Source organism: Procambarus clarkii, chromosome 40 (assembly GCF_040958095.1).
Source record: "Procambarus clarkii isolate CNS0578487 chromosome 40, FALCON_Pclarkii_2.0, whole genome shotgun sequence".
NCBI classification, from domain to species: Eukaryota; Metazoa; Arthropoda; class Malacostraca; order Decapoda; family Cambaridae; genus Procambarus; species Procambarus clarkii.
In genome coordinates, this window is record NC_091189.1 from 39,465,650 (window position 1) to 39,492,626 (window position 26,977).

At 41.4% G+C, this 26,977-nt stretch overlaps 1 protein-coding gene across 7 annotated transcripts in view; it reads right to left on the reverse strand.

Moving 5' to 3' along the window:
• Nucleotides 1-1,774: 1,774 nt before the first annotated feature.
• bur (GMP synthase burgundy) overlaps nt 1,775-26,977 on the reverse strand; it is a 213,317-nt gene continuing 188,114 nt past the window's right edge. For all 7 annotated transcript variants that reach the window (XM_045742218.2, XM_045742216.2, XM_045742220.2 and 4 more), the window contains 4 exons: nt 20,766-20,881; nt 12,755-12,869; nt 11,700-11,888; nt 1,775-8,880 (listed from right to left, as the gene is read on the reverse strand). In XM_045742218.2, the coding sequence (XP_045598174.1) occupies nt 8,779-8,880; nt 11,700-11,888; nt 12,755-12,869; nt 20,766-20,881 (522 nt within the window). In that variant the 3' untranslated portion in view covers nt 1,775-8,778. The remainder of the gene's footprint in view (nt 8,881-11,699; nt 11,889-12,754; nt 12,870-20,765; nt 20,882-26,977) is intronic.

Genomic DNA, 26,977 nt, shown 5'->3' on the forward strand with positions numbered 1-26,977 from the left:
CACAGCCAAAAAAAATCATAAATGCCAAATAACTAACAAAAACTGCCAATTATTGAAAAAAATGAAAGACAAATTGTACTTTTATTCCTGACCAGTAGTTGCTTGTAGCCACATTGTTTCTCAATATACCTTTTGCTTCGATTGGTAACATTGCCAATCTTTCTTGTCATGGTAAATATACATACAGTATAATTTATATTTTACACAATTTATTTTCTTCAGTTTTCAAAGCAAGTCTCGTATTTTCTAAATTTGATATACAGTACAGTGGAACCTCGGCTTATGAATGCCCCTATTTATAAATTTTCCAGGTCACTAGCTCAATTTCTTTGTAAAATTTGATTCAGTTTATGAGCTTTGCCTCGAGTTGCGAGTCTGTTGATACACGTATGGATCAACCGAGTGCATGGTTCCTGGTGGAACAAGTAAACGCGCCTCGGTTTAATAATGCCTTCCGCGTAGTGACAATCGCGCTTGAATTCTTTGAAAAGAATTTCATTGTTTTTCAGCTTTTTTGGTTTCTAAACATAAAAGTAAGTATTATATACCATGCCAGGGGTTCCCAGAAAGTCAGTGGTAAGGTTCAGCCTATAAAATACATGTGAGGATGACCATAGAGGAAAAACAAGTCCATGGAATAGTTCTTAGTAAGACAAACAAGCAGTGAGCCACAGCCAGGTCCTAGTGGTATGTAGGCAAAACGTAGGAGAGAGTACCCCAGAGAAGTCATGACTGCCTGATGTTATATTGGAAGGGGACTCCTTCTAAACACTAACACACCTCCTCACCGTCTTCGATACACCAACAATCATCATCAGTAAAGGTAAGCTATAACTTGTATATAATATAGTACAAAATATTTGTGTTTATTATGTATGAAATGTATTGTGAAGTTAATAATTTTGGGAGTGTGGAACGGATTAAATTTATATCATTTCTTACGGGAAAATTAGTTTCGAGTTACGAGCCGTCTCTGGGAACGGATTAAATTTGTAAGCAAAGGTACTACTGTAAATGGGGCAAAGATAAGTACAGAATTAAGCCATGGTATCAAAAATCACCATTTCAAGACTTCCACCATTGAGCAAACTATCCCATTAACTTTAAATATTAGCCATATTTGTATGAAACTCGTACTTAATTTCTTAACTGGGTGAAGATACAAGTAAATATCTACATACAACTTATTGTGAGCCTATAATATACACAAATTAATGTCAGTATTCAAACTCATGTAATAACTAAGCAGCATCACACAGGAAACGGGTAATTCACAAACATTATCAACCAGTTGTAAAAGCAGCAACAGCAGCGAACTCACTGTTAAGAGCCAATTGGCAGCACACTCGGTTATCATCAGTCAGCAGCAAACTTGCTGTCGGTACAATATTGCAAACCAAAACCTATCACAAAGTAAACCTAATTAAAGCTTTTATTTGCTTAATTCTGTAACTCCTTAAAGATAGAAATCATTTTTTTTTTAACACTTTGGTGCTTCGGGTCACTTAGTGATGTGAAAAATGTTTTAAACTCTCTAAAAGAACAAATACAAAAACAAGTGCATTTATAATAGATTATGAACATCAGCAATAAATACACAAATATTCACGAAGAGTAATGGGAGGAGTTTTAGTGTGGTCGGAATGTTTACAGTCTGGATGACACATTTACGCATCATCATAAAATGTTGGGTTCACAAGGACTTGACTACTCTGCCAGTTACACCAGAAACACTACAAGACTGGGAGGGAGAACATAAGAAAATACAAAATGATAGCCTTTTTAAAATGTTTTATAATATTATCAAATAAATACAAACTGAAACAGGTTCCAGATGGTCACCCTGGGGGAGGTGCTACAAGTAATTCACCAATGTAACATTCATACAATTTACCAAAGTAAACCATAATGATTCAAAATTACCAATACATGCTTGACTGTCAAATTAAAATATTCAATTGGTTTGTTCCACAAAAGTGAATCATGCAAGATATTACACACAGGCTGAAATAACTGCCCAACACTTGAAGTATAAGGTCACTTGTAAAATGAAGCGGCAGGCAAAGTACTTGAGATCATATGGCAGCAAACTAACAAGAGTGTACACTTAGGGGGCCAAGTTTAACATTTTGAACCATATATTTCAATTTGTATATCAGTTAATTTGGTAATCCAGTAACCTGACAAACAAAATTTAAGCAATAAATCAAATGTGTAATTTGAAGATGCTTAGGAAATTCCAAATTGTATATAGTGGATTATCATTCTGTAAGAGTATCTCTGCAGCATCGATACAAAATGTGTTTTACATTTTTATTTAACAAAAAATATACAGTATAAATAAAATTATAAAACTTTAACAAGTGACACAAACATTTAATTGCTTTAAAGCATTTGTGGACTTAATACATTTAAACAGGAAATATAATCATTAATTTCAGAATATACAAAAGGTTTCACTGATGAAAATAACTAATAAAATCACATTGTGCTAAATTGGGTATAACCTAATTAAGATATATAATAAGCATTTAGCCATACAACACAAGGGAGAAATAATGGTGGTAAACAAGGGGCATGGCATACACTGTACGGTTAGGGTTTGTCATGTGTAACAATCACCAACAATGTGTTGTACACCTCAGAAGTAAACACACTCCACTTTCAGCTTTTAAAAAATACTAATTTAAGGACAATACTGTACTAACATTAACACTCATACCAAAAGTTACAGCAGGTCATGAAGACAATTCCCAAATAACACACATGGGCAATAAATTTTAAACTTTAATTTTTTGATGAGAGAGGGGTTATGCCATTAGAGATCAATGGATTTAATGGTCTGGGAACTTTGGCACAGGCACTGAATAAGGCCTTTCCTAATTTTGGAAAGTGGCAGGTCTGTGCAGCAACATACAAGGTCAAACTTAAGGTTTTCAAACAAAGGCTGTGTTCGAGATGTTGCCCCCTTCATGGTTCCCACAATAGGATGTAACCTCACTAGGTTTGAGGAGACTAAGCATGATGCCTTCCCCATGAGCCACAGCAGTGGACACACACATGGTGTCACCAAACACTTCTGGCTGATGGTATTGTGTTAACACCTTAGCACTGTATTACGTACATGTACACAAACCATGTTACAGGACTTGGCACCTCAAGCATGGAAAAAGAATATGAAATTACAAATTCTGGCAAACCCATGACTCGTGGAAAGTTTCTTGATACACAAGGCACTCTTCGTGGAATGTGCCACACACTTCAATAAACCACTCTCCAGCCCACTATCCAGCACTGGAAATAAGTCGTGCACGTGTTTGAATAAGAAGTGCGAAAGCGATACATATTGAGCTCATACATACATGTTCTCTGGAAACTTTGACAATATTTCTTAAATCAATTTTACATACAAATCCAGCAAGCATTTGTGAAACTGTAAAGTACTACTTTACACCAAATAAAATGTAAGTGAATACCTTTACCACGGCATAAAACAAAAGCAATTACTGGTAATTACGTACAAGCCACAGAAGAAAAAAGGATAGACCTCTGACTAGAAAATTTGTAACGTCTTTTCGTGCAGTGTGTGTACATACTGGCATGCGCACATTTACAAGTAGACACATGTGCGTGCTGGAGTGAGCACATACAGTGTTACAGAGTTCAGCCTGTATTCCCCTATTCCCACATATCAGTCATACTGCCCTATCTGTATTTATCTAGAAGAGGTTTTAGTCGATTTAGTGACAATTGAAAGGACGCAAGGTGTTGCAGTTAGAAGAAATATCGATTTTAAGTTTAATCCGGGTGAGGCTTGGAGATGATTCCATCATCAAATGCCAGAGCAGCTCCTAAGAGAGCACTTTCCCACTTTGAGCAAAACCCCAGTGCATGCTGGGTACAGTGATAAGTGTGGTGCAATAGGTCGGCGGCGGGGGCTTGGCCAGGTTGACCAATGGAGTCTCACCCCGGGTGTGACATAGCAAGACGTCAGACGTCACTGCAGAGAAGGTGAGAGATCTGAGTCACTCGCTACCATGGGTCCTGCTGAGCAGAGGTGCGCTCAATTGATTACTCGTTCTACAGAAGTATAGGCTGATAGAATTTACCAGAAGGTAAATTCTATCAGCTATCGTGTGCTAACAAAGAGGGAAGCCTGTCGACTCCCAAGGGAGTGCGAGATACAGTTGGATTGTGGAAGATGAGACCTAAGCCTTGGTGACAACAGCGCTCCTGCGGTAAATTTGAGAGGCAGGGGGGTTCTCTCTCCACCTGCAGGCCGTGCACGACGGTGAAGCTGTGTGGAAAATATTTGGTAGCAGTCCTGGTCCGGGGCAATCTAACAACCGCTTACGTGGGAGAAGAATCCACACCACAAAGCTACGTGAGAGGCGGTGGACCAGTATGGGGAGTGTAGTAGTCTTGATAGGCCAGGCAACATCAGTTTCCACCTAACATCTAGCGAGGAACACTTCGTGGAGCGAGCGGCACCAAGGGACTACTCTAGTAGTATATGCAACAGTCCGTGCCAAATGAGGAGTTGCTCACCTACAAGGCAACATCTCAACGTTGTGGCTGTGAAGAAAGAGCTACCCTGCGTGCCTACGACCTGTCAAGTCTACGATCTATAAGGTAGTTAAATTGCCCTCCCATTTTCCCCCTTGTGTTAGGAAAGGTGTTATATACAAGCAAGGTGATTATCAGAAACAGAGAGGAGTGACACCGGATATAAAGCAGTATTACTATTATTAATTATTGTGTACTATTGATTATGTTTTCGTGAGTTGGTTTAATAGTGATTTGAAGGCTACATGCTATTGAAGAGGCATTATAAAATATATTTATTCACATGATATAAGTTTTGGTTAAGAGATAGCCTCACAACGGTCGATTTGGAAACATTGAAGTTTTGCCAGATATTGTGACTAATTGCAAGTGTTGCCATCGAACTGATTTGAAGAGGTTGTTACAGACCAGTATAGTGAAGCCTATTATTAGTAAACAAATTATAATTTTACCAGGTTTCCTTCCTCCTCATTGCTTTTGTGTTGTCGTGGAGTTTACTGTGCACCACACTACTGTTGAAGAAGCACTAGATAGAGCTGTGACATACCACTGTGTTGGAAGTATTACTTGACCATAGAGGAAGGCAAGTCAAGTTGGCAACCTTGTGATTAACCTACTAGGTGGGCAACTTGACCTGGGTAAACCTCGAGTTTCCGTGTCCACAGACACTCCAGCAAGGAAACTAGGGAGTGGGTGAGTTACCTCACTCTCTATGGGGTGCAAGGCTGGGTTCAGTGTGAACTCTGCTATGTAGGTCGACTGAGGTACTCCCAAAGGTGAAGTGGCACCTAGTGGGAGGGAGTAAGGCCCCCCATCAGTGAGGAGCTGTAGTGTGTGCTGCAGAACTCCAGGGCGGACACCGTCGATAGCTCTAGAGGGACATTGACTCCTCTCATGACAGAGTACGCCCGAGTGGAAATTGGCGACTGTCAGAATACCTAGTTGGGGGCCAAGACCTGTCACAACAGGCACGTGTGTGTGCTGGAGTGAGCACATACAGGCTGTGGACGAGCTGGAGTAAGCACATAGGAGGCCCCGACGGCTGAGCGTATAGCGTTCGGGATTCGCAGTCCTACGGTCCGCGGATCAATCCTCGGCGGAGGTGGAAACAAATGGGCAGTTTCTTTCACCCTCATGTTCCTGTTCACCAAGTAGTAAATAGGTACCAGGAAGTTAGACAGCTGCTTCCTGGGTGAGCGTGTTAAAAACAAAAGAAGGTTGTTTGACAGTTGAGAGACAGGCCCAAAGAGCCAGAGCTCAACCCCGCAAGCACAACTAGGTGAGTACATATAGGCACGTGCACGAGCTGGAGTGAGCACTGTTACAGACTTCCAGCCTGTATTCCCCTATTCCTGAATATAAGTGTCATAATTCCCTGTTTGTACATAACTAGTAGTATTTTAGTTTGTTTTTATTACACTTGAGAGGAAGCATGAGGTGCATTTGGGAGAAATACCGATTTTAGTTTTATTTGGGATGAGGCTATCAGGCGTCTCCTTCATATAAATATGGCATAGCGAGGCGAGGATTCCTGCTGAGGGCAAGGCCCTCTGGTGCATTCTGAGTACAGCGTCAGCCGAGGTGTGATTGGTCGGCGACAGGGGCTTGGCTGGGCAGACCAATGGCATCACGTAGGCACAACAGCAGACACTCCCTGCAGGAAGCAAGAGATTTGAGATCACGTGCTACCAGGTTTGAATCCGAATAGATGTGCGATCTAGCGATCAGATGCTTGCGATAGATATAGGCCTCCAGAGTGGTGCAATTTGGGCAGCCGACGTGTACCAACGAAGAGGAAGACCTGTCGACTCCTGTGGGGGTATTGTGGCAGCTTTTTTGGTGTGAGTACGACACCAAGGGCTCGGTGCCGACAGAGACCCCGAGTAAATTGGTGAAGCGGCACTGGGAGGTGTGTTGGACATTCCTGCGGATTGCACAGGTTGGAAGCTTAGAGGAGCCGAAGCAGTAGCAGTCCTGGTCTTCTGAAATTCAACAATCGTTTACCCATGGGATGAGCCTGCATGTGAGGCAGTGGACCAGTGCATCAAGTGTGTTAGTCTGGGTGAGCCAGGCAACAGCAGTCTCAACCTGTCATCTGGGGAGGAATGCCAGGTGTAGGAGCGGCATCCGACAAAGAGAGAGTGAACTGACATCACGGTTGGGAAGGATGCCCTCGGTTGTCATGGATCTACTAGGAGCCACTTGACGCCCCTATGCTGAATCTACGAGGAGCCTCTCAGTGCAACGCTGAATCTACGACCTGCAGTATCGGTCAATAAGGTAGATAATTTTGCCCCTTCCCATTTTCCCTTTGTGTTAGGAAAGGTTGTACATAAATAATGTGAACCATGAATTGCATGTGATATGTCTTTGGAGTTAAGCAGTATTATAGTAATTATGAGGTACCAGTGATTTATATCTTGGAATGGATTAGGCAGTGGTTTAAAGACTACAACTATTGAAAAGGCATTATAATATATCTATGTTAAGTGATATTAGTGTTTACGAGACAGCCGTATACGGGCGATTTTGGGCGACGGTGAAAAGTTGCCAGGTGATATTAATTTCAGGAGTGTTGCCATTTAACAATCCGAGAGAGATTTTGTCAACTGCCTGTGTAGACTATTATCGAGTAAACTCGATTTTTCTAGTCTTCCTTCCTACACTTCATTTCTTCAGTGCGTTGTCGTGAGGGGTTTACTGTGTGCCACACCCTTATGTCAAGAGTACTAGACTGGGAGATATACCATTAAGTTTGGAGTATTATTCAGAAATATGACATACAGTACTCTAAATGTAGTGCACTCATAATGGCCCTTGCTCCCCGTGCCTCTCTGAGTGGACCAGGTTCTGGCTCTCATCTCTGGTGGGCATACAGAACTCCCAGGACTGATGACACCAAACTAATATGGCACATGTCAGTTTGGATACCTTCAGGGAGCAGACAGGGCTCCCCACAGAAAAAAATCCCACTTGATACTTATATATTGACTTTAGTAAGGTTTGACCTGATTTATTTCATTTGATATGATTAGCAGATCTTTCACCCACCCACTCACACAGGATAACTTAGGATTTTGACTATCAGAAAAGAAAAGAAAAGAAATTTACACAACAGCTCGGAGAGCATTACTTTTCAGTGTACACCATCCCCTTGGCTTCATTAAAATATCCTCCTAAAGACAATGTACAATTATGAATTCTAAACAATAGGCATAGATAATTTCTGATCTAAATTATTAATTTTTAGATTTCAATCTCCCTATATATTTAACCGAAAAGAAACAAAATTCCTGTCGAGACAAGAAATCTTGTTTTTTCTTGTTATGGATGAAGCCAAAACACCCATGTTATGCAGTATACTCTGTATATATAGTTTAATTACATTCCACTGCAACTTTATCAAATATCTTGCAATGACACTGAAACAGCCAAAACTTCATGACAATACCATCACTATGAAGATTAATATCAACGCAAATTAAACGGGCTGGAATATTAATTTGGACATGTCTCACAACTTAATAAATAATTCACTGCTGCTCCCCCAGTACCTGCTTCACACATGACAGCAACCAGCCACGTCATCACAGCCACGTTGAGCTACCAGTGTCTACCGACAGTACTGCTCAGGGCACACCTCGGCTTTTCTCTCTGGTTGTCACTTCTGGCCCAACACAACACAAGGTTCACCAGTACTGACTCATTAGCCAAGAAATTAAGACTGTGCTTTAAATAAGTAATAGCAGATAATGAAGGCCGAGCAAAAACAAGGAATATGCCCGGAAGCGTACGAAGGATTGTCCGAGTACAAGCAGTAATGGGGATCGGGTTCAGTGTGACCATGGCATACACTGTCCTCATTATGGTGAAAATCCCTAATATAGGTCACTGAAAAATTATTAAAGGATAAATTAGTTTTCTGGTATTTATTTTGAACTCCAAACACAAAATATGGTTCTCTCTACCTTTTCACTTGTGGCAGTCAACTACTGAGCAGATTCAAATCTTGTCCTGCACACTTTGATGTGTCAGGTTTGCTGGATTTGCTCTGATCCTGACCTGAGTTATGGTTGAATTCACCTTGGTCTCTCTTGCCAATCTTCCACTCTTCCAAGGCAACCAATGGATTTTTAACAGGTTGGACAAAGTCCTCTGTCAACTTTATCTTCAGCTATTTAATAATGGCTGATAATTATGATGCTAAATTTGTCACTCCCATTCAGTGGTTCCTGGTGGCTTGGAAGTAAGGTCGTAGAGCACACGACTTAAGCCTGGAACCCCAAGTATTTCTGCTACCATCTTGTTTACAAGCTGAAATGAAAACAATATTATACAACTGATTAATATTAACAAAATACAATTATTGAAAAACTTTATAAGCAAATATGAACAAAGGGACTAACTTTAATTATGTGAGAACCATTCAAGACCACTATACCATAACCTCTTGAGATGTGTAGTTATCTATGTGTAATTAACCAAGTGTAGTTACAGAGCTATGCTCACAGTGTCCAGTGTCACAGTGAACATGTAGCCAAGTTCAGTGCCCTGAACTTGGCTAAATGTGCCTGCCATTACATGTTACATCACATCTCTTCAATATAAATGTGGCTAATATACCAGCTTAATAACATTTTGGTTTTGGTATAAAAGTATGTGAAGAATTAAGACTCCTCCTCACACCTCATCAGTGGCATGCACAACATAATACTAAAGCCTCTACAGACAGGAAAATAAATAACCTGTACAGCCAGCTGTCACAGTACAGTATTTGCCGAGACAAATAATGCCTTTATAAATAACTTCTTAGAATATACACATTAGCAAATACAGTACAGTATATATAACAGCAACGTGTTCTATCACCTGCTTGCCTAGAAAAAATTACAAATGACAAAAGCAAAAAACACAATCTAACCCCCGTAAAAGGTATGGTAGTGCTCATAGCAACAATTTAGTTGAACATACCTGTATGTACTGTTCAACCTCAAAAGTTGTCATATTTTGTATTTTTAATTTATAATCAAAGAAAAAATGTAAAGGCAAACATTGCTAGGGCTATAATAGCACACATGTATAATAGTAGGTTTAAGACAGTGTGCATTATATCTAGGATTACTTGGCCAGGATACATTGGCTTACGTTAACTTCTCTAGTTACATTTCAGATTCAATAGAATGTCATTTGGGCCAATTCACTAATATAAAATGTGAACTTTTGGGTTCCTACACAAAGTAGTAGTACATTTAACCAAGTAATTGCTATAGGTACTATTATTTTATAAAGGTGGGCTGAAAAAATGGCAAAAACATTTAGAGACCCAAAACAAGTCTGGTTCAAAGAGAGCATTTGAGCCAAGTTCCTGAGTGCAGCCCTAACATAATACTTCATTAAATAAGCGTAACCATACTGTACTTGTAGTGTTTAGGGTTAATCCTCATTAAGCCATGAAGGACTTAATAACATTGCTCAACACTGCATTACTGTACCAGACATGCGGCACATGCTAGGTCAAAGATAACCAAGCATGTAATAAGGCGTCTGGATAATCACTCATGGTACTATATTTCTCACTTTCATGGGCAAGTGGGGCATCAGCTCGGACACAATGACAGGCCATTCCCACCCCCCATCTCATCAGGGCTGGGATGGGGGGAGGGGGGGTTGATAAATAAACATCCTCCATATTACACACCAAAGCAACAAGCAACACCCAATTAATTCATACAACGAGTTGTAAAGTATTTCTTGTACGTCATTAATGAAACACTTAAGAGTTCTTTTAAATGGCAAGAATTTTCTGTATGTGAAAATATTATAATGTGTATGTAAGAGTAGTGTAACAAGTGACTGGTTTGATATTAAATCTTCAGATGGTGATAACCGCATTACCCTGTGAATCAACAGTTGACGATAGCCACTGTCTATGGGTTAGCAATTATGATGGTCAAGACAGCAGACCATCAAGTGGCCCAATGCTTAGTGCTCTTTGGCTACTCTCAATGCTGGATCATGTAAGAGATCTTGATCCCCACCCCACCTTGTTGTTTCACTCAACACCATTAATCAACACACTGCCTTTCTTGGCATCCCCTTCTTTATGTATTTATATTTGTATGTTTTTTCTTTTCTACTTTATTTGTCCACATTTACCGAGTGTAGTCCTCATTCCTTTCACAGTTCACCTGTACATGACATTAATATGTTCTCCCCATATCCCAACCTTCCATGCTGATTGCCTGGTCTGTGAAGCCCATTATCTTCGCAGCACACAAGCCCACGTTGCCTTCAAAATCACCAAATCTTTACTGTGACAGCAAAATCAGTAATAAGACTCATCTGAAATGTAAAACATGCTTCCTCAAGAATGTTAACACTATCACACTCGGTGGTCCGAATGTGCGCCCACTATTTTTCTCGAGAGTCCTAGCGGTGGTCAAGTGCTTGCGTCCAATATTAAAAATATTTGTTAAAAATTTAAATTTTATCCGCTCAATCTGGGAGTAGTTTCAAAATGAGCGCCTTTAGATTGAGCACAATTGAATACCATAATGATGATGTAGTCTGACAATTCAGGTCAGAACACTGGAGAGATTATAAATGCTTTTGTGGTGATGAGCATTCAAACTTAAAATATTTGTTAAAATTCCATTTACTGTTCTATTATTATGGGACTAGTTTTAAAATGTGCGTCTTTAGATTGTGAACAATTTGATACCAAAATGAAAGACGTAAAACGAAAATTGATGTTATCAAACTGAACGAGTATACACATTAGGTTGCGGGTGAGCCAATTGGGGCTCGTTCACAAGTAATGGTTCGCCGACTTTAGGCTATGCTGTGGGGAGTCACGCCAAGGTTTTGGACCTTATATGCATACATCCCTGTAGGGAATTCTATTGCGAACATAATGATACCAAAACGAACGACGTAGCATGAGAATTAAGGCGAGAGCACTGAAACGAGTATACACATTTCGGTGTCGTAGCACGCTCGCCTGCAACATCGGGAGCATGACGGCAAAGTCTGCAGCACGCACGCACCAAGCACGAGTGTTAAATTAATATCTTGAACTACCTTCCTTCCCAAGTACAGTAGTTTGTCAACTTGGCACCGGTGTCTAGACTAACCTCTACTGGGATGTGTTTGCCTGGCAGTGCAGGTATACCAGTCATGAAGTCATGAGTGATGAAGGGTCTCAGCACCACCGACCGCTGGCAGGAAGGCAAACGTGTCACCGGGTCTCGGTCAAAATGTACAGGTATTAATATTATGGGCATTTGTGCCAACTTCTCGGTGAATCCCGACTCTGCCAGTACCTGCAATAAAGGATTATGTACAGTAGATGAGCAGTAGGGAAGCCAGACTTCTAAAGATACCTTACCTATATAAAACCAACACTCAATTTCTGAAACAAAAGTCATGTTTGTGTGTGGATTGTACCTGGAGTGAGATGTGCAAGTTGTTGTTCTAGCCAGGCTCAATCTGTGAGCTTGCTCCAACACAATGTGGCTTGAAGCACCCCACACCATTTGTCACTCTCCACATGACCATAGTATACCATATTAAAATAGCAGCAATTAGGCATGAAAGGTCATTATAGTTTATGAATTACTGTTTATACAATTCAGTAGTTTTATCCTAAAGTAGTTTATATTCTAAAAATTAAAAATTAAAATAAAGTATAATTCATTGTTTCATTTATCCCAAAACCAATTTTTAACCAGTTTCATACATCCATTAATCATCCTAACCCATTTCTCAATTCCATTTATTACAAAGGAATAGTGGGCCTGTGAAAGTAATCCATTTATATAAATAAAGTCAATGCTAGCATTTAGTAATTCAACTTACAACTGCTGGAACACAAAAATTATGAAAAAAACATGAATGCCTAGCATTTTTGGCCAACTTAAGTGACAAACCTACATATATTCTTTTTACTTCAATTATGAACCAAATTAAGATTTAATCTACAATAATAGCCTTTCACCATCGAATTAAATACATAACTGTCAAAATTGCCTTTCACCATCGAATTAAATACATAACTGTCAAAATTGCAAGTCATAGGCATTATATAGGTCTCTAAAATCCCATCCTGTGAGGATATCAGTCCTCTACGCATACTTTATGAAAAATATTTATACAAACCCACAAAGGTAAATATGAAAAGCGTTCATACCTGATTGGCGAGAAAGTCTGCTTGTCTTAATGTGGCAAGAACGCCGGGGGTTAAATTAGTCTGAGTGACGTCTTGCACGAGATCTTTAACAGCACCACCAAATACAAAGCACACTCTGAAAGAGATAAGTTTTCACTAATACAAATTATAACTAGGATAATGCTTGCCATAATGGACAAACAAATAAGCTTCCCAATTTCAGAGAATTGAGTCATCGCCATATAGAATACAGAGCAGTAAGTAGTAGAGGAAAAGACAGCTAAACATATTTATAAATTAAATCCCCCAATTAACTCATCCTTCTTACTCTGCAGGATCGTGACGCACCAAGACTTAACATAATCTACAGCATTAACTAGGTAAACGCTTCATAAGAATAGGTCTCTTGTGCTAATATGCTAACAATATTCATTCTCTCTCTTCACAAACTGCTGCAACTAAGTTTTAAAGTTTGTTGTTCTCTTGCACTCAAACTTCAAGAAGGAAATAAATAAATACAGGCAAAACCAAAAGGTCAAAGGGCATGGCAAAGAAGGAAAGTACAGGGTCAGGAAGGCACATACGAAATATAGAGAACAGGGCGCACAGCTCATCAGGGAAGTCTAGGAACCAAATATGAGTATACAAAGTCAGGAGAGGTACTGAAAAGTTATTTGAAATGGATAGTGGCAAAAGCAAAGGCCCAGCCCAAGTTAATTTGTTACATAAAATTAAAAATGTCAAAGATCATGTGATTAGATAAGGGAAAGAAACACCACTATGGTAAATGACAAGATTTATATGATTAATTTATGTTACAGAGTTCAGTCCTGTATTCCCCTATGCCTGCATACAAGACTCATGACTTTCTGGTTGTACATAACTAGAAGAACTTATTAGTTGATTTTATACACTTAGGAGAAAGACTGTTGAGGCATTAGGGAGAAATGGCGATTTTTAGTTCATTGGGATGAGGCTTCAAGAGTCTCCTCCATGGGAAATATGGCAGAGCGGACTCAGTGAGAGGCGGTCTTCGCCGTCCAGTGGGCGAGGATCCCGGTACATTAAGGGAGCAGCACGAGCCAAGACGTGATTGATCAGTGGCAGGGGATTGGCGAAGTTGACCAACAGCATTGTGCCCCGGGCGTGACGTTGCATGACATCAGGTGCCCCTGCATGAAAGCACAAAAGAGCTGACTACCGGGGTGTCAAGCGGAGGGGAAGTGTGCGCGTGAGCTCACCTGTCTGGGAGATGAATAGATCTTCAGAGGGTACAAATCGGGCAGCCAACATGTACCAACGACATGGAAGACCCATCATCCTCTGTGGGAGTATTTTGGGCAGAACTTTGCTGGTGTGAGGACGACACCAGGGGCTAGGTGCTGACAAGTGACCCGAGAACTTTGTGAAATGGCGCAAGGAGTGTTGGACATTCCTGCAGGCTGTGCACGTCAGAAGCGGTGTGGGGCCAAATCAGTAGCAGTCCTGGTTTGTGGAATCTCAACGATCATTTACCCAGTGACGAGGCTGCGTGTGAGGCAGCGGACCAGTGTGTTAAGTCTGGGTGAACCAGGCTACAGCAATGTCAACTCGTCATCTGGGGAGGAATATCTAGCTGGGAGCAGCGCCTAGCAAGGAACGAGCAAGCAGATGGTATGATTGAGGATCCGAAAGATCCACGCCAAAAGAGCAGAGCTCAACCCCCACAAGCACAACTAGGTGAATACAAGGTATCGTGGATATAGAGGGGTATCATCGCGAAGCAGAATCTATGACCTGCAGTATCAGTTGATAAGGTAGGGAATTTTGCCATTCCATTTTCCCCCTTGTGTTAGGAAAGGGTGTACATAAATAATGTGATAACCTTGAATTACATGTGAGGTGACACTGGACTTATTGCAATAATATTTTAGATAGGAGGTACCAGTGATTATATTATGGAGTGGATTAGGCAGTGGTTTAAAGTCTTCAAACTATTGAAGAGGCTTTATAATAATATCTATTTATGTAAAGTGATGCCAGTGTTTGTGAGACGGCCTCAGATGGTTTTGGGGGTGACAGTGAAACGTTGCCAGATGTATTAATTTCAGCAGTGTTGCCATTCAACAGATTTGAGGGGAGATTTTGCCTATTGCCAGTGTAGACTGAGTAAACCCATCGATTTTATTAGTGTGTTTACTTCCTCCCCTCCACTCTCTTTATTGTGTTGTTGCGAGAGATTTACTGTGCACCACACCATTATTGTGAAGGTATGAGACTGGGGGATTTAAATACACCACTCAGTTAAAGTATTACTTGGCCACGGAGCAGAGCGGGTCAAGTTGGTGACCTTGAATGCACACCTAAATCCGAGTTTCATGTCCACGGACACCCCAGCGAGAGGAAACTAGGGGTTGATAGCGTTAGCTCACTCCTTGTGGGAGCAAGGCCGGGTTCGGTGAAGGAACTCTGACCAGTTGGTGACCGAGGTGTTTCCCCAGTGGTGAACAGTGGCACCCAAGGTGGGGGAAAAGCAAGGAGCAAGGCAAAGCAAGGCTTCCAATCAGCATGGAGCTCTGAGCAGAGGGTGCTAAGGTACTCCAGGGATTCCACCGGGCTGGTTGATCAGGGGTCAAGACCCACAACACACAGCACCCATAACCGACATTAAATTGTATAATACTGTAGTCAGTGGAGGTAAAAATACACCTGGAGGATTCAGATGCTGCAGGAGCAATATGGTCACACCAGATATCAACATGGCTGTTGGAGGAAGATGCAAGGGGTACAGTACCGTGTTATCTGCTAGACAGAATTTTAAATAAACCACTAAACATACTTCAGACTGTGAGCAAGGCACACAGGCACGTAACAGCCTGGGTGACCAGCCTGGTCTCTGACCACCAGGTCAGAGACCGGGCTGTGGGGGACATTCCCAGAACCAGTAACAGGTGGATGACAAGTAGGCAGACTGAGCAACTCTTATAATCCAAAGAAAGGCAAATGCAGGATCAAAAGTCAAGAAAAAGTACAAAAAACAACTGAACAATAGACCCCTGTTACTATCAATACATGCAAATTACTGGAGAAAAATATGTATGAAAATGAACACCACAAGGATAAATTTTGCACTGGAGACAATATGGGTCCAGCTGGGAAAGGACATGTAGACTACATTTGTCTTGACAGAAGGCATCTGATTCTGTACCTTGTTAAAAGTTGCAGTGTAAGATGGGGAGGAAAACTGGCATAACTGGAAAGACAATGAACTTATTGAGTACATGACAGGCAGGAAACTAGAGGGTTACAGCAAGAATGGAGATGACAGACTTGACAGATGTAGGAGGAAGGATACCTCAAGACTATAGATTCAAAGAGTAATTCTGCATGAACTTGATAAATTAGAAGAGGACAGACCAATGGCCGCTAGAGTTCAACATCCAGTGTAAAGCACCAAAATGAAACAATGTCACAAAAGACCAGAAGTAATCTACACCATAAGGAAAAGGCAACTACTATACTGAGAAATCACAAGAGAATAACCAATAGATGTGGATATAATTCCGGCATTAAAACCGGAAGTGCACAAACAGGTTAACACATTTGCTCTCCGTTGCCTCTGCCAAGAGTCACTTAATTTTCTCTCGAGCCCTCTTGGGTGACTCCGTCCAGAGTCACTCATCAAAATAAAAAAATTGTTGTTAAAAATTCAATTTTTATCCGATCAACTTCTGGGTGGTTTCAAAATGAGCGCCTTTAGATTGCGCACAATTTGATACTAAATTGATAGATACAAAAATGAAAGATGTAACACGAAAATTGATGTAAGAACACTGAAAAGATATAAATAATTTTGCGGTGTTGAGTGTCCAAAAGTTAAAATATTTGTTAAATTTCCATTTATTGTTCAATTATTATGGGACTAGTTTTAAAATACATGTCTTTAAATTACAAACAATTTGATACCAAAATGAAACACGTAACACGAAAATTTATGTTATCAAACTGAATGAGTATATGCATTAGTCTGCAGGTGTGCTAATTGGTGCTCATTCACAGGAAACTTGGCCCACTTTAGGCTTTGCTGTGGGGAGTCACACCGGGCTTTTAGACCTTATATGCACATACCCCTGTAGAGAATGCTATTGCAAACACAATGATACCAAACTGAACAACGTAGCATGAGAAATAAGGTGAGAAAACTGAAACGAGTATACACATTTTACCGATTTTGCACGCTCACGGGTAACTTTGCCAAATTTAGGCTTTGCTGTGGGGAGTTACAGCGAGCTTTTAGACCTTGTATGCATATACCCCCTGTACAGAATTCTATTGCGAACACAATGATACCAAAACGAACAACGTAGCACGAAAATTAAGGTCAGAAAACGCATGACGTCAAAGTCTACGGCACATGTGCGCACCGCGTGCGAAAGTGTTAACAATGGCAGCATATGGGAGAATGTTATTCAAAATCTAAATAAAGACTATTCTTACAATTTACACAGACTACATGAGAACAACACTAAAATCTGCAGCACTGTTACTGAATCCACACCACAGGTTACCAATTAACTATGGTGTTCAACATTACACTAGAAATAGGAAGCTACTGGAAATCTGGAAATTCAATATTCAAGGACAGACATGTCACTAAACCTTAAACCAGTCTCCTTAATATACATTCCTTGCAAGATTCTAGTAAAAGTAACCAGAACAGGACTTGGGGGAAAGTAAATTTAGTGAGGCAGAACATAGCTTCAGAGGGAGGAAAATCATGCATGACAAACTTGATTGAATTCTATAAGGGCCAATATAATAAGACAAGAGAAGGATGAGTAGACTGCATCTTTCAAGACTGCCAAAAAGCTTTTGATACAGTTCATCAAGAGACTAATACACAAGATGTAGAGAGAAGCAGGGATAATGGGAAAGGCACTGGACTGGGGTTGGGAGTACATGACAGATAGGAAACAAAGCATCAAAGAAAGGCTGTATCAGGCTGAAGAAGAGTGGAAAGTGGTGTTCCACAGGGCTTTCTCTAGGATTATTGTTCCTTTTTATTAACGTAAATAACCTCACAGAAGGCATGAGTTTGTACATGACTGTTTGAAAATGATGCAATGTTAATGAGGAAAGAAAGAATTTAAGAGGATTGTAGGGCACTAGAAGAACAACTTGACAAGCTTCAGGAGTGAGCAGATAAAAGGAAATTCAATCCAAATAAGTGTAAAGTTATGAAAATGGGCTTAACACTTTCACCCGCCCGGCTAAGGTTAAAAAAAAAAAAGCGGTATGTGCGTGCGGCGTTTTTGTCGCTTAAGCGTCAAAACAAAAATGTGTATACTCTTTTTACTCTCCTGACCTTAGTTCTCGAGCTACGTATATATTTTGGTACCAACGTGTTCGCAATAAAATTCTCTAGAAGAACATCAGTAAAAAAGGTCACGAAAGGTATAGGGATACCAGCACCAAATAAAAACCTACGTAGATGACTCGCCGTGAGCGCCCAACAGCAACAAAATGTTTTTACTCTTGGGATTGTTATCACCTCCACACTTGTCCTACAGCGTTAATTTTGGTATCAATGGACTCGCAATGAAATTCCCAACACGGTGATATGAATATAAGCGTAGAATAATGGTCGCAGCCCACCCGCAAGAGTGTGGGAAGTGGCGGAACTGTTACCCGGTGTCGGTGACGCGACGACACATGTGCGATACGGCGCTTTGAAAGTTTATACTTATTTCACTGTCCTGACATTATTATTCTATGTATGTCATTCATTTTTGTGCCAATGCGTTCGCAATAGAATGTTCTATGAGCCCGTAAGTAAAAAAGATCAACAAAGCGTAAGATAGAATGGCGCCAAATATAAAAACGCTGGAACATATCAGTGAGCGTCAAACACACACGAAATGTTTTTACTGTTATGTTTGTCAAGTTTATACTTGTTGCACAGTTATTTTTGGTTGTACATTGATCGGAATAAAATTCCCTAAACAGACATATGCATATAATACATGATATGGGGGAAGCATTACCAGTATAAACGGCTAAAGTCACCCACCTGCAACCCGTTTGGGACACTCATGCAGACACACGCTACACCCCAAAAAAATCTATGAAGGTTCGAGTCTACTTACGGCAGTTTATGTGATAGTGTTCATTCTGGTATCAAAATACTCGTTTCAGTTTGTAGTTCATGCGATTTTCAGAATCAACTGAATCGCTGGAGGTTCAACATTTGAGTCAGAGTCAGAGTCATCTGACAAAACCGTCTCGTCAAATGGCAGTGTGCCAGACATCTCGGGTTCTGATTCGGTTGCTGCTTCAGCTTGAGGTGTTGAAGTGAACAAAGGCCACCTCACACCAGATGGTCCGGGAGTTTGCATGGCGTCAGCATGGGCAGGACCTGTGTCATCATTTATGTCTGGAGCGTGCCGCAAGTGTTGAGATACTGTTGCTGTTTGAGGCCAATCTTCTGGGTCCCAGCGCAATAGGGCCCAAATTGCCACCTCGTGGAACTGTAGCAATGTTAGCTTTTTTTGATCAGTTGTGTTGTATTTGTACAAAACAAAGGCATTATGCAATGCCATTTGCAGGAAATAAATGTTATCTTTTAGGTCCACTTGTGAGTTTTCCTGGTAAAATGGTAATACCATTTGATCGAAGTGGTCCACACCTTTCATGAACTTATTGTACCATGCAGCCTAGTGGTGAGAAAGAGAGCCTCATGGCGCGCAGTTTGAAACAAACCCAAAGTAAATCGGATTAAAATTGAATTTTATACAAATATTTTTTTGAGGACATCATTTTATGTCTACATTGCGGAAGCGGTTAGGCAAACAGGACTCCAGGTTATGTCCTGATCCACATAAAGTGTTAAGGGAGGTAGAAGCCTTTAATTTTTGGTTACAACATGGGAGGAGAAAAAATACCTGCAACACTAAGATCAGAAACCTATGTGAACACGATAACATCGGCAGGACACGTGAAGTTAGCAAACATAAGAACGAAATTTATTGGCATCAGCGTCGGGATAATTTAATCCAATTAAATTTAATCCAATTAAATTTAATCCAATGTTAATTTAAGAAATGGATTTTATACGAATAAAAAAAAACAGTGCCAATCGGTACTGATGATGATGCCACCACCTAGTTAGTGGAACTCATGGATAACGCATTGATAAAGAGATGCTAGCACCTGTCTGACGCACAAAGAAGAGTAGTACAGGTAGTAAGGAAAGTCCACAAGTGGATATGCAGCTGGTGCCTTCTAGCATTATTGAGTGCCAACTGGAGGGCAAAATTTCACACAAATAATAATGAGTACGTTATTTCCCTGTATTTTATATATCATATAAATACATTGCCCAATGCCAATATTTCTTATGTCCACCAATTATTGTTGTTGTTGTGGGGAGGGAGGGGGGGGGGGGAGAAGAAGAGCACCTGAAGGAACTGAACCAGACGACACTATAAAAAAGAAGGGCAAGGGGATACATGATCTGAAGGTTATCTTGAGACGATTTCGGGGCTTAGCATCCCCACGGCCCAGTCCTCGACCAGGCCTCCTTTTTGTTACACATCCCTAGGAAGCAGCCCGTAGGAGCTGTCTAACTCCCAGGTACCTATTTACCACTAGGTGAACAGGGGGGCACCAGAGTGAAAAGCTCTGACCTTTTGTTTCTGCCTCTACCAGGGATTGAACGCAGAACCTCAGGACTACATATCCCAAGTGCTGTCCACTCAGCTGTCAGGTTGATTGGACAGAGGACATATATATACAGAAAAAAACGTATATACAGGTATGCTGATTAGCATTGTAAATGTGTGGCAATGTCTATGGTAGAGAAAGAAAAAAAAAAAGGGAGGGGGAGGGTTTCAATGTATACACAGTATAACAAAATCCACGAGATAAAAAAGCCACATACAGTTTGACTATGGGGCAAAGTTCACAAGATGGATCCACTCCCCACAATCCTAATTACCCATATTCACACAAAATATTTCTCAGTAAAGACTAGCCTAGAGTAAAAATGGTCTACCGATTGATGTTGTGGCAGATTTTGGGTATAAGACGTGCTAGTACGACCAAATCTTCCCATACAGGCTCTGAGTCACAGGAGAGGGCAGATACATAGCTGTAACTTCGGCAGTCTCCCTGTAAAGAAAAAAAAAGAAAGTTAGTCTTGGCAATTCAACTAAGAATTTTAAAACCCTTAATACTACTCTGCAAAATGTTTACAATTAAAATCATTCAATTGTTTCTTACTTTCATGGAATAGTAGCTTAATATAAAAAAAATGCCAATGCAAGTATGTTTTAAACTACATAGGGACGAAGGGAATGACTGCCAAGAAACCTCGTACTGTTGCTGAGAAGACCACAGGTGGGACACCACCAAATCGGGCCCCTGATCACCATACAAATGGTGATAAACGTGCATAAAAAATCAACCCGTTCTCGCAAATTCGTAAAGTCAATATTGACTTATTAACTACGTGCATAGGTGATATACTAAACATAATAGATACCCTTAAAAAGATTCATAGAAAACACCGACCTTACCTAACCTTGTTAGTATCTTAAGATAAGCATCTTATTGCTTCGTAATTACAATTATTACTTAACCTATACCTAGTATAGGTTAGGTAATAATTGTAATTACTTTTTTATTACTATTATTTATTATTTTTATTATTTTGTATTACTTTTTAAGGGTATCTATTATGTTAAGTATGTCACCTATGCACATATTTAATAAGTCAATATTGACTTATTAAATTTGCGAGAACGGGTTGAAAAAATTCAGACGCGTAAAGCGGAAGAGAAGGTCAAACCAGCAGGGTACGCAAATTCCCTGACCCAAGAAAGAGGCGGAGGTGCGGAAAGATGCCTGGGTGCAGACACCGGGCAAGAAGCTGGCCACCATGGTACCAGAAGAATCACTCCCCTCTTGTAAGACTTCAGCTGCGTCAGCACTCAGAGTAACAGTCGGACCAGGAAAAGAGGTAAAGGTACCCCACCATGACCAATCCAGTCGAAAGGCGGCCACACCAACATGAAAAGGTCAACGTCCGGGCAAAGTCAGAGGAAGAAATCGACATCAACTGTCCATTCTGTGGAAAGAGGAAAGAAGTGGGACAGACCATTGGCCAGGAGGCTGAACACTCCCGGAATATGAATGGTGCAGGCAGAGATGCAAACCCTGAGAACTCGTCAGAAGTGTCACTTGCAGTGAGCAGCCCCAAAGAGCCACCCTCCCCGTTCCCTCTCGTGGAGACAATGAACCACGAGTGAATAGTCCGACTGGAGCTGGATCACCAAATCCGGAGGAATCCAAACTCTCTGCAGCGCCTGTCACACAGTCGCAAACTCCCGCACCTTACTGTGTGCCCGACGAAGGGAAGGGCACACAGTGCCCTTCACAGTGCTTGCCCACAGTGCCAATGGCCCAGGCCAGACTGGTGAGCACTGGTCACAAAGCTCCAACTGATAGCTGAGGCATCCATAAAGATGTCGAGCGAGGGAGAGGAGGAAGGCGCCACAGCACCAAATCCTGAAAAACCCGAAGAGGAAGCCAGCAATGCAGCAACCAAGGGACACTGGAGGACACACCAAGTGATTGCAAGTGATTAAAGGGGCTGCCCCCGCAGGTACAGGCATCTGTACCCAAACCATGCCCAGAGAGTAAACCAGAAGAGCAAAGTTCAGACTCCAGTACAGCTGTTTAAGCAATCGCCATGTCCCCCTGGTTCCCTTCAACACTAACAGAAGGCGAGACCGCAGTCAGCGCAAGGCTGCAGGAGGTAGAGAAATCAATGCCGACTGAGAATCTCTAATTCAGCCCCAACCAGGTCCAAACCTGAGACAGAACCAATTGGGACTTCCGCTAGTTTCACTTCCAACCACACCAACCAGTCATTGAGGAATCTCTCTTAAGGTTATCTGGAGATTGGTAATCTTAAGATCTTGATTTTGGGGCTTAGTGTCCCTGTGGCTCAGTCCTCAACTAGGTCTGCTTTTTGTTACACACCCCCAGGTTAGCAGCCCATAGCAGCTATTTAACTCCTAGGTACTTATTTACTGCTAGATGAACAGGGCATAAGGGTGAAAGAAACTCTGCCCATTTGTTTCCGCCTCCACCGGGGATGAACCCGGAACCTTTGGACTATGAATGCCTATCACTGTCTACTCAGCCAAAACCCAAAGACAGGCCACCACGACTCAAGTCGTGCATGTAAAGACACGACGTGCTAGATTCAACATGAATGGAGAACCTAAAAGCAGCAAGCCTGTTGCCCCACAATGAAACTTAACCAATCCCTGAACCTCGGATGAATAGGGAGGTGCCAATCAGCATCAGATTGACAACATCAATCAGCATCCTGAAGGTGAAGGGAAATCATCCAAGAGCCCGGCTTGAGAACGAGTCGAACCTGGGACAAAGTAGTCATCCGAAAGGAAGGGCACAGCATCAACTGGTTCAGATTGGAAAAGTCAAGAATGTCCAGGTTTTGAACAATCCTGTTTCAGGACCGGAAACAGACGGGAAACGCACACAAGAGACGAGGGCATTTCGACCACGCCCAAAATTAATTAATTATAAAAGCACCCACTCAAAGATAACTCAACAAAGGCTGGGAGAGAGTGCCTGCCCGAAGAGCCCCAAACCCCCAAATTAAGGCAGGACGACCTAACTCCACCGCAGGCTGAAGGACATGACCCGAAACGACCAAGAATCATGTGACCAAGAGCGGGCAAACCGAGCAAACCTCTCCCCTCATCGCTTCGTCAATAGGGCGACCCACGAAAGGGCCGGTGTGAACCACGAGAGCCAGACCTCCGAGCAGAGCAAGCACAGCGTCGATCAAAGAGAAATCGAAATCGAAGGCTGGTGGAAACGTATCTGACCCCGCCTGTCAGCACCACAGAGGCCCCACCTCGACCAACCACATTTTTACCCGTTCTTCATTGACTACTATATTGCTTGTTGTTTCTGATCATTTGTTCCTTTAAGAAGCCATCTTGAATGTTTTGTCCAGTTAGTCACACATTTCCTCATCACTGAGAATATTTCCTTATCTCCTCAATCCTGAGGGCACAATTTTTTATATAGTTCTTTTCTTAATACACTACTACAGAACAACCTCAGTTATCATCTTTTGCCACTATGTTTGCTTTGAAATTGCTGCTCTCCGACCTCCAGTGTACCAATTTCTGGTTCACTCTATTGTCCCTCTAACACTGCCTGTGCCAGGTTCCCCGTACTTTTCAATGCCCTTCTGGTCCTGTCTTTTCCTTTTGCTACACTGCCAACTGATACGAGGGCTTTATTGCTTTTTCTTCCAGTTCCTTATCAAGTGACATGAACTGTTCTGTATCAGCACAATTCTGGACTATGTATTTTATTTGCTCATTTCCCACCTTCGCCTTAAACTTATTATTCCTTTACACCTCCTATCAGAAGACTCTTCCCCTCCTGGTGTCCCCAAGTCTGTTGTCTCTTCCTGCATACAACCCGTTTCTTGGTCTAAACCCGTCCCTCAGCTTCATGTAATCAAAAATACAAATGCTCAGAAATTGTCAGATATACTGTAAGTATTTACATAACTGTTATGAGGGCTGAGCAGGATGGGAGGAATATCTGCTACACAAGAATTATGACATTTATAAGTTGTATTACAATCTGGGCAGAAGACTAAAAAAAGCAATATGCATTAAATAATACTGTACTTAAAGTTTGAAGCAATTATTGCACAAAATTTCGAGAGAATACAATTATTTCAACTACTACAAATGAATTTTCAGTTATAAAACTATGAAGATATGATAATAAAAACTTACATAGCATATGGTACAGTTCTAATACAGTACACAATTACTAAAATATAAAAATAAAAAATTCACCACTTAAAAAACAAGAATTTACCTTCATAAATTTGAAGACTTCCAATGTTATCATTTACAACCAAAATTACTCTGATTATTCAGTGGTATCAGGCCAAGGGTGTAGAAAATCTTGGAAAATTTACACATTTATTTATGATATTGCTCAGGATCAACTCGACCCACGACTTAACCACTTAACACTTTCGCTCACCCCGCACGCCACCCCTCAATAGTGCGACATGGGACCCAGGGTGTCACGGGAGCGCGCGTAAATTCTGAAAAGTGTATACTCTCTTCAACTTTGTTACCTTAATTCTCGTCCTACGAGATTAAATTTGGTATCATTGTGTTCGCAATAGAATTCTCTACAACACTAAATGCATATAAACTCCAAAAGCCCGGCTAATTACCCGCAGCAAACAGAGAAAGTGCGAACGAGTTACCCAGGAGTGCGCAAACGTGATAAAATGTTTTCACTATTTTCACTGGTCACCTCAATTTTTGTCCTAGGTCTTTCATTTTGGTCTCAATGGGTTCGCAATAGAATTCTCTAGAAGAACATTAGCATATAAAATATAAAACCTGGTCACGCTCCAACCGCCGACGAGTTGAAGACGGGCCACGCGTTAGCCGCAAGTGAGCGCTCAGACGCCTTCCAGCTACACTCCCAATTCCCTTCCTTTTCAAGCCTTTCTTTCGCAATTTTCTTCCTGGAAGGGCCTTGTTCATGATCACTATCCATCGTGAAGTAAGCGTAGATAGTTTCTAAAGCCGCAGTAAGAAATATAGCCACGGAAAATAGACGAAATGTTCACACGTTTGAGATGCGAGGGGAGGCGACATTGGTCACAACAGTGGAGCGAAAACAATGGGCCCACGGCATGTGCCAAGCCACCTGAGGGCCACGAGGCTCAACAAAGAAAATGGGAAGACATCGGCGCACATTTTAAAACCAGTCCCAAAAAAATCGGATAAAAACCTGATTTTTGGCGATTATTTAAAGTGGATGACGCAATGCTGCGTCATCCCCGGTATTACCGCCAGTAAACGGATGACGCAATGCTGCGTCATGCCCGGGCGAAAGTGTTAACTGTGCCAACCGACTATTCTCGGTCGGCGGGAAACTGCGCCAACCAAGAAAACTCTCTGATTTTTTGGTACCAATTCTAAATGTGTACGAGGTTGGTTGTGTACGAAATGGACCTCCAGTGAGAAGCAGCCATCTTGGAAATTATTCCTGGAATGCCCTAGGGCTGTTGGCTGGGTTAGTACTGAATGAGCAACCATGGGTGGCTCCCAAACACCTGTCCAACGCGGTGTTGAAAGATAACGCTCTGTCTGTGAAATTCAAACCTTATTGTTTGAAGAACATAAGGGTCATAATATTGGTGAAGCTAGGCGCAATAAGGTCCCAACACAAAGGTCGGATGCAAGTGATACAGCACCTATGAGGACGATACAGCGAGAGTATCCAGTTGTAGCTCTGAGCGTCACCCTTGCAATGCTATGCTATCTACAATTTATTTACATGATACATAGATGAATCATTTTCTGTGTTCAGTGGTGATGCATCTGATACAAATAGCATAGATGAACAGTGTTAGCGACTTCCATGGTGGTGTTTTCCATAGATATTTTCAAGAATACCTGAATCTCTTCCTGATGGGCACTCTTTGAGCCTAGCTGAATCTCTTTCTGACAGACGGACACTCTTGAGGTAAGCTGAATCTCTTCCTGTGTGGGACCATACAAAGCGATCTTTTTCAATACTACCTTATGCTTTACAAGCTTGGCTACATACAACCTACAAGTACTAAAGCCAAGGGTGTACGTGAGTGCGTTATTTGCAAACACACAGATTGAAGAAACAGGAAGCGAAAATTTATCTGTACCTGGTGCACTGAGAGCGAAGTCGCGCTGTGTACCATGGACTACTTCGTTGATTATTACTCACTTCCGAAGTACTGAGTGTGTAATACAGTGTGTTACTGTGTAAATAGTGTGTGAAACTGTACATATTGTAATTTTAGTGAATTTTTAACAGGTAATATTGCGACAATAAACATTTATTGTGGACACATTACTGACCCATGCATCACAGTTCCATGGAACATTATGAACGTTCTATTGTATACATATTGTAAAGGACACAAATATGCATCATATACGATAAAAATAAAATAAAACCGCATTGGAAATACATAAAACAAATCATTGAAAATATATTTGTGGCAACACCCGGTGCTTGAATGGCCCGCTCGACCGTGTCTGGGAGCTTCACACACGGGCGACCAGGCCCTGATGACGTCACAGCGCACCTTGTCCACGTCCCCACAGCCAAAGTAAGTGGAATTTGGTAATTATT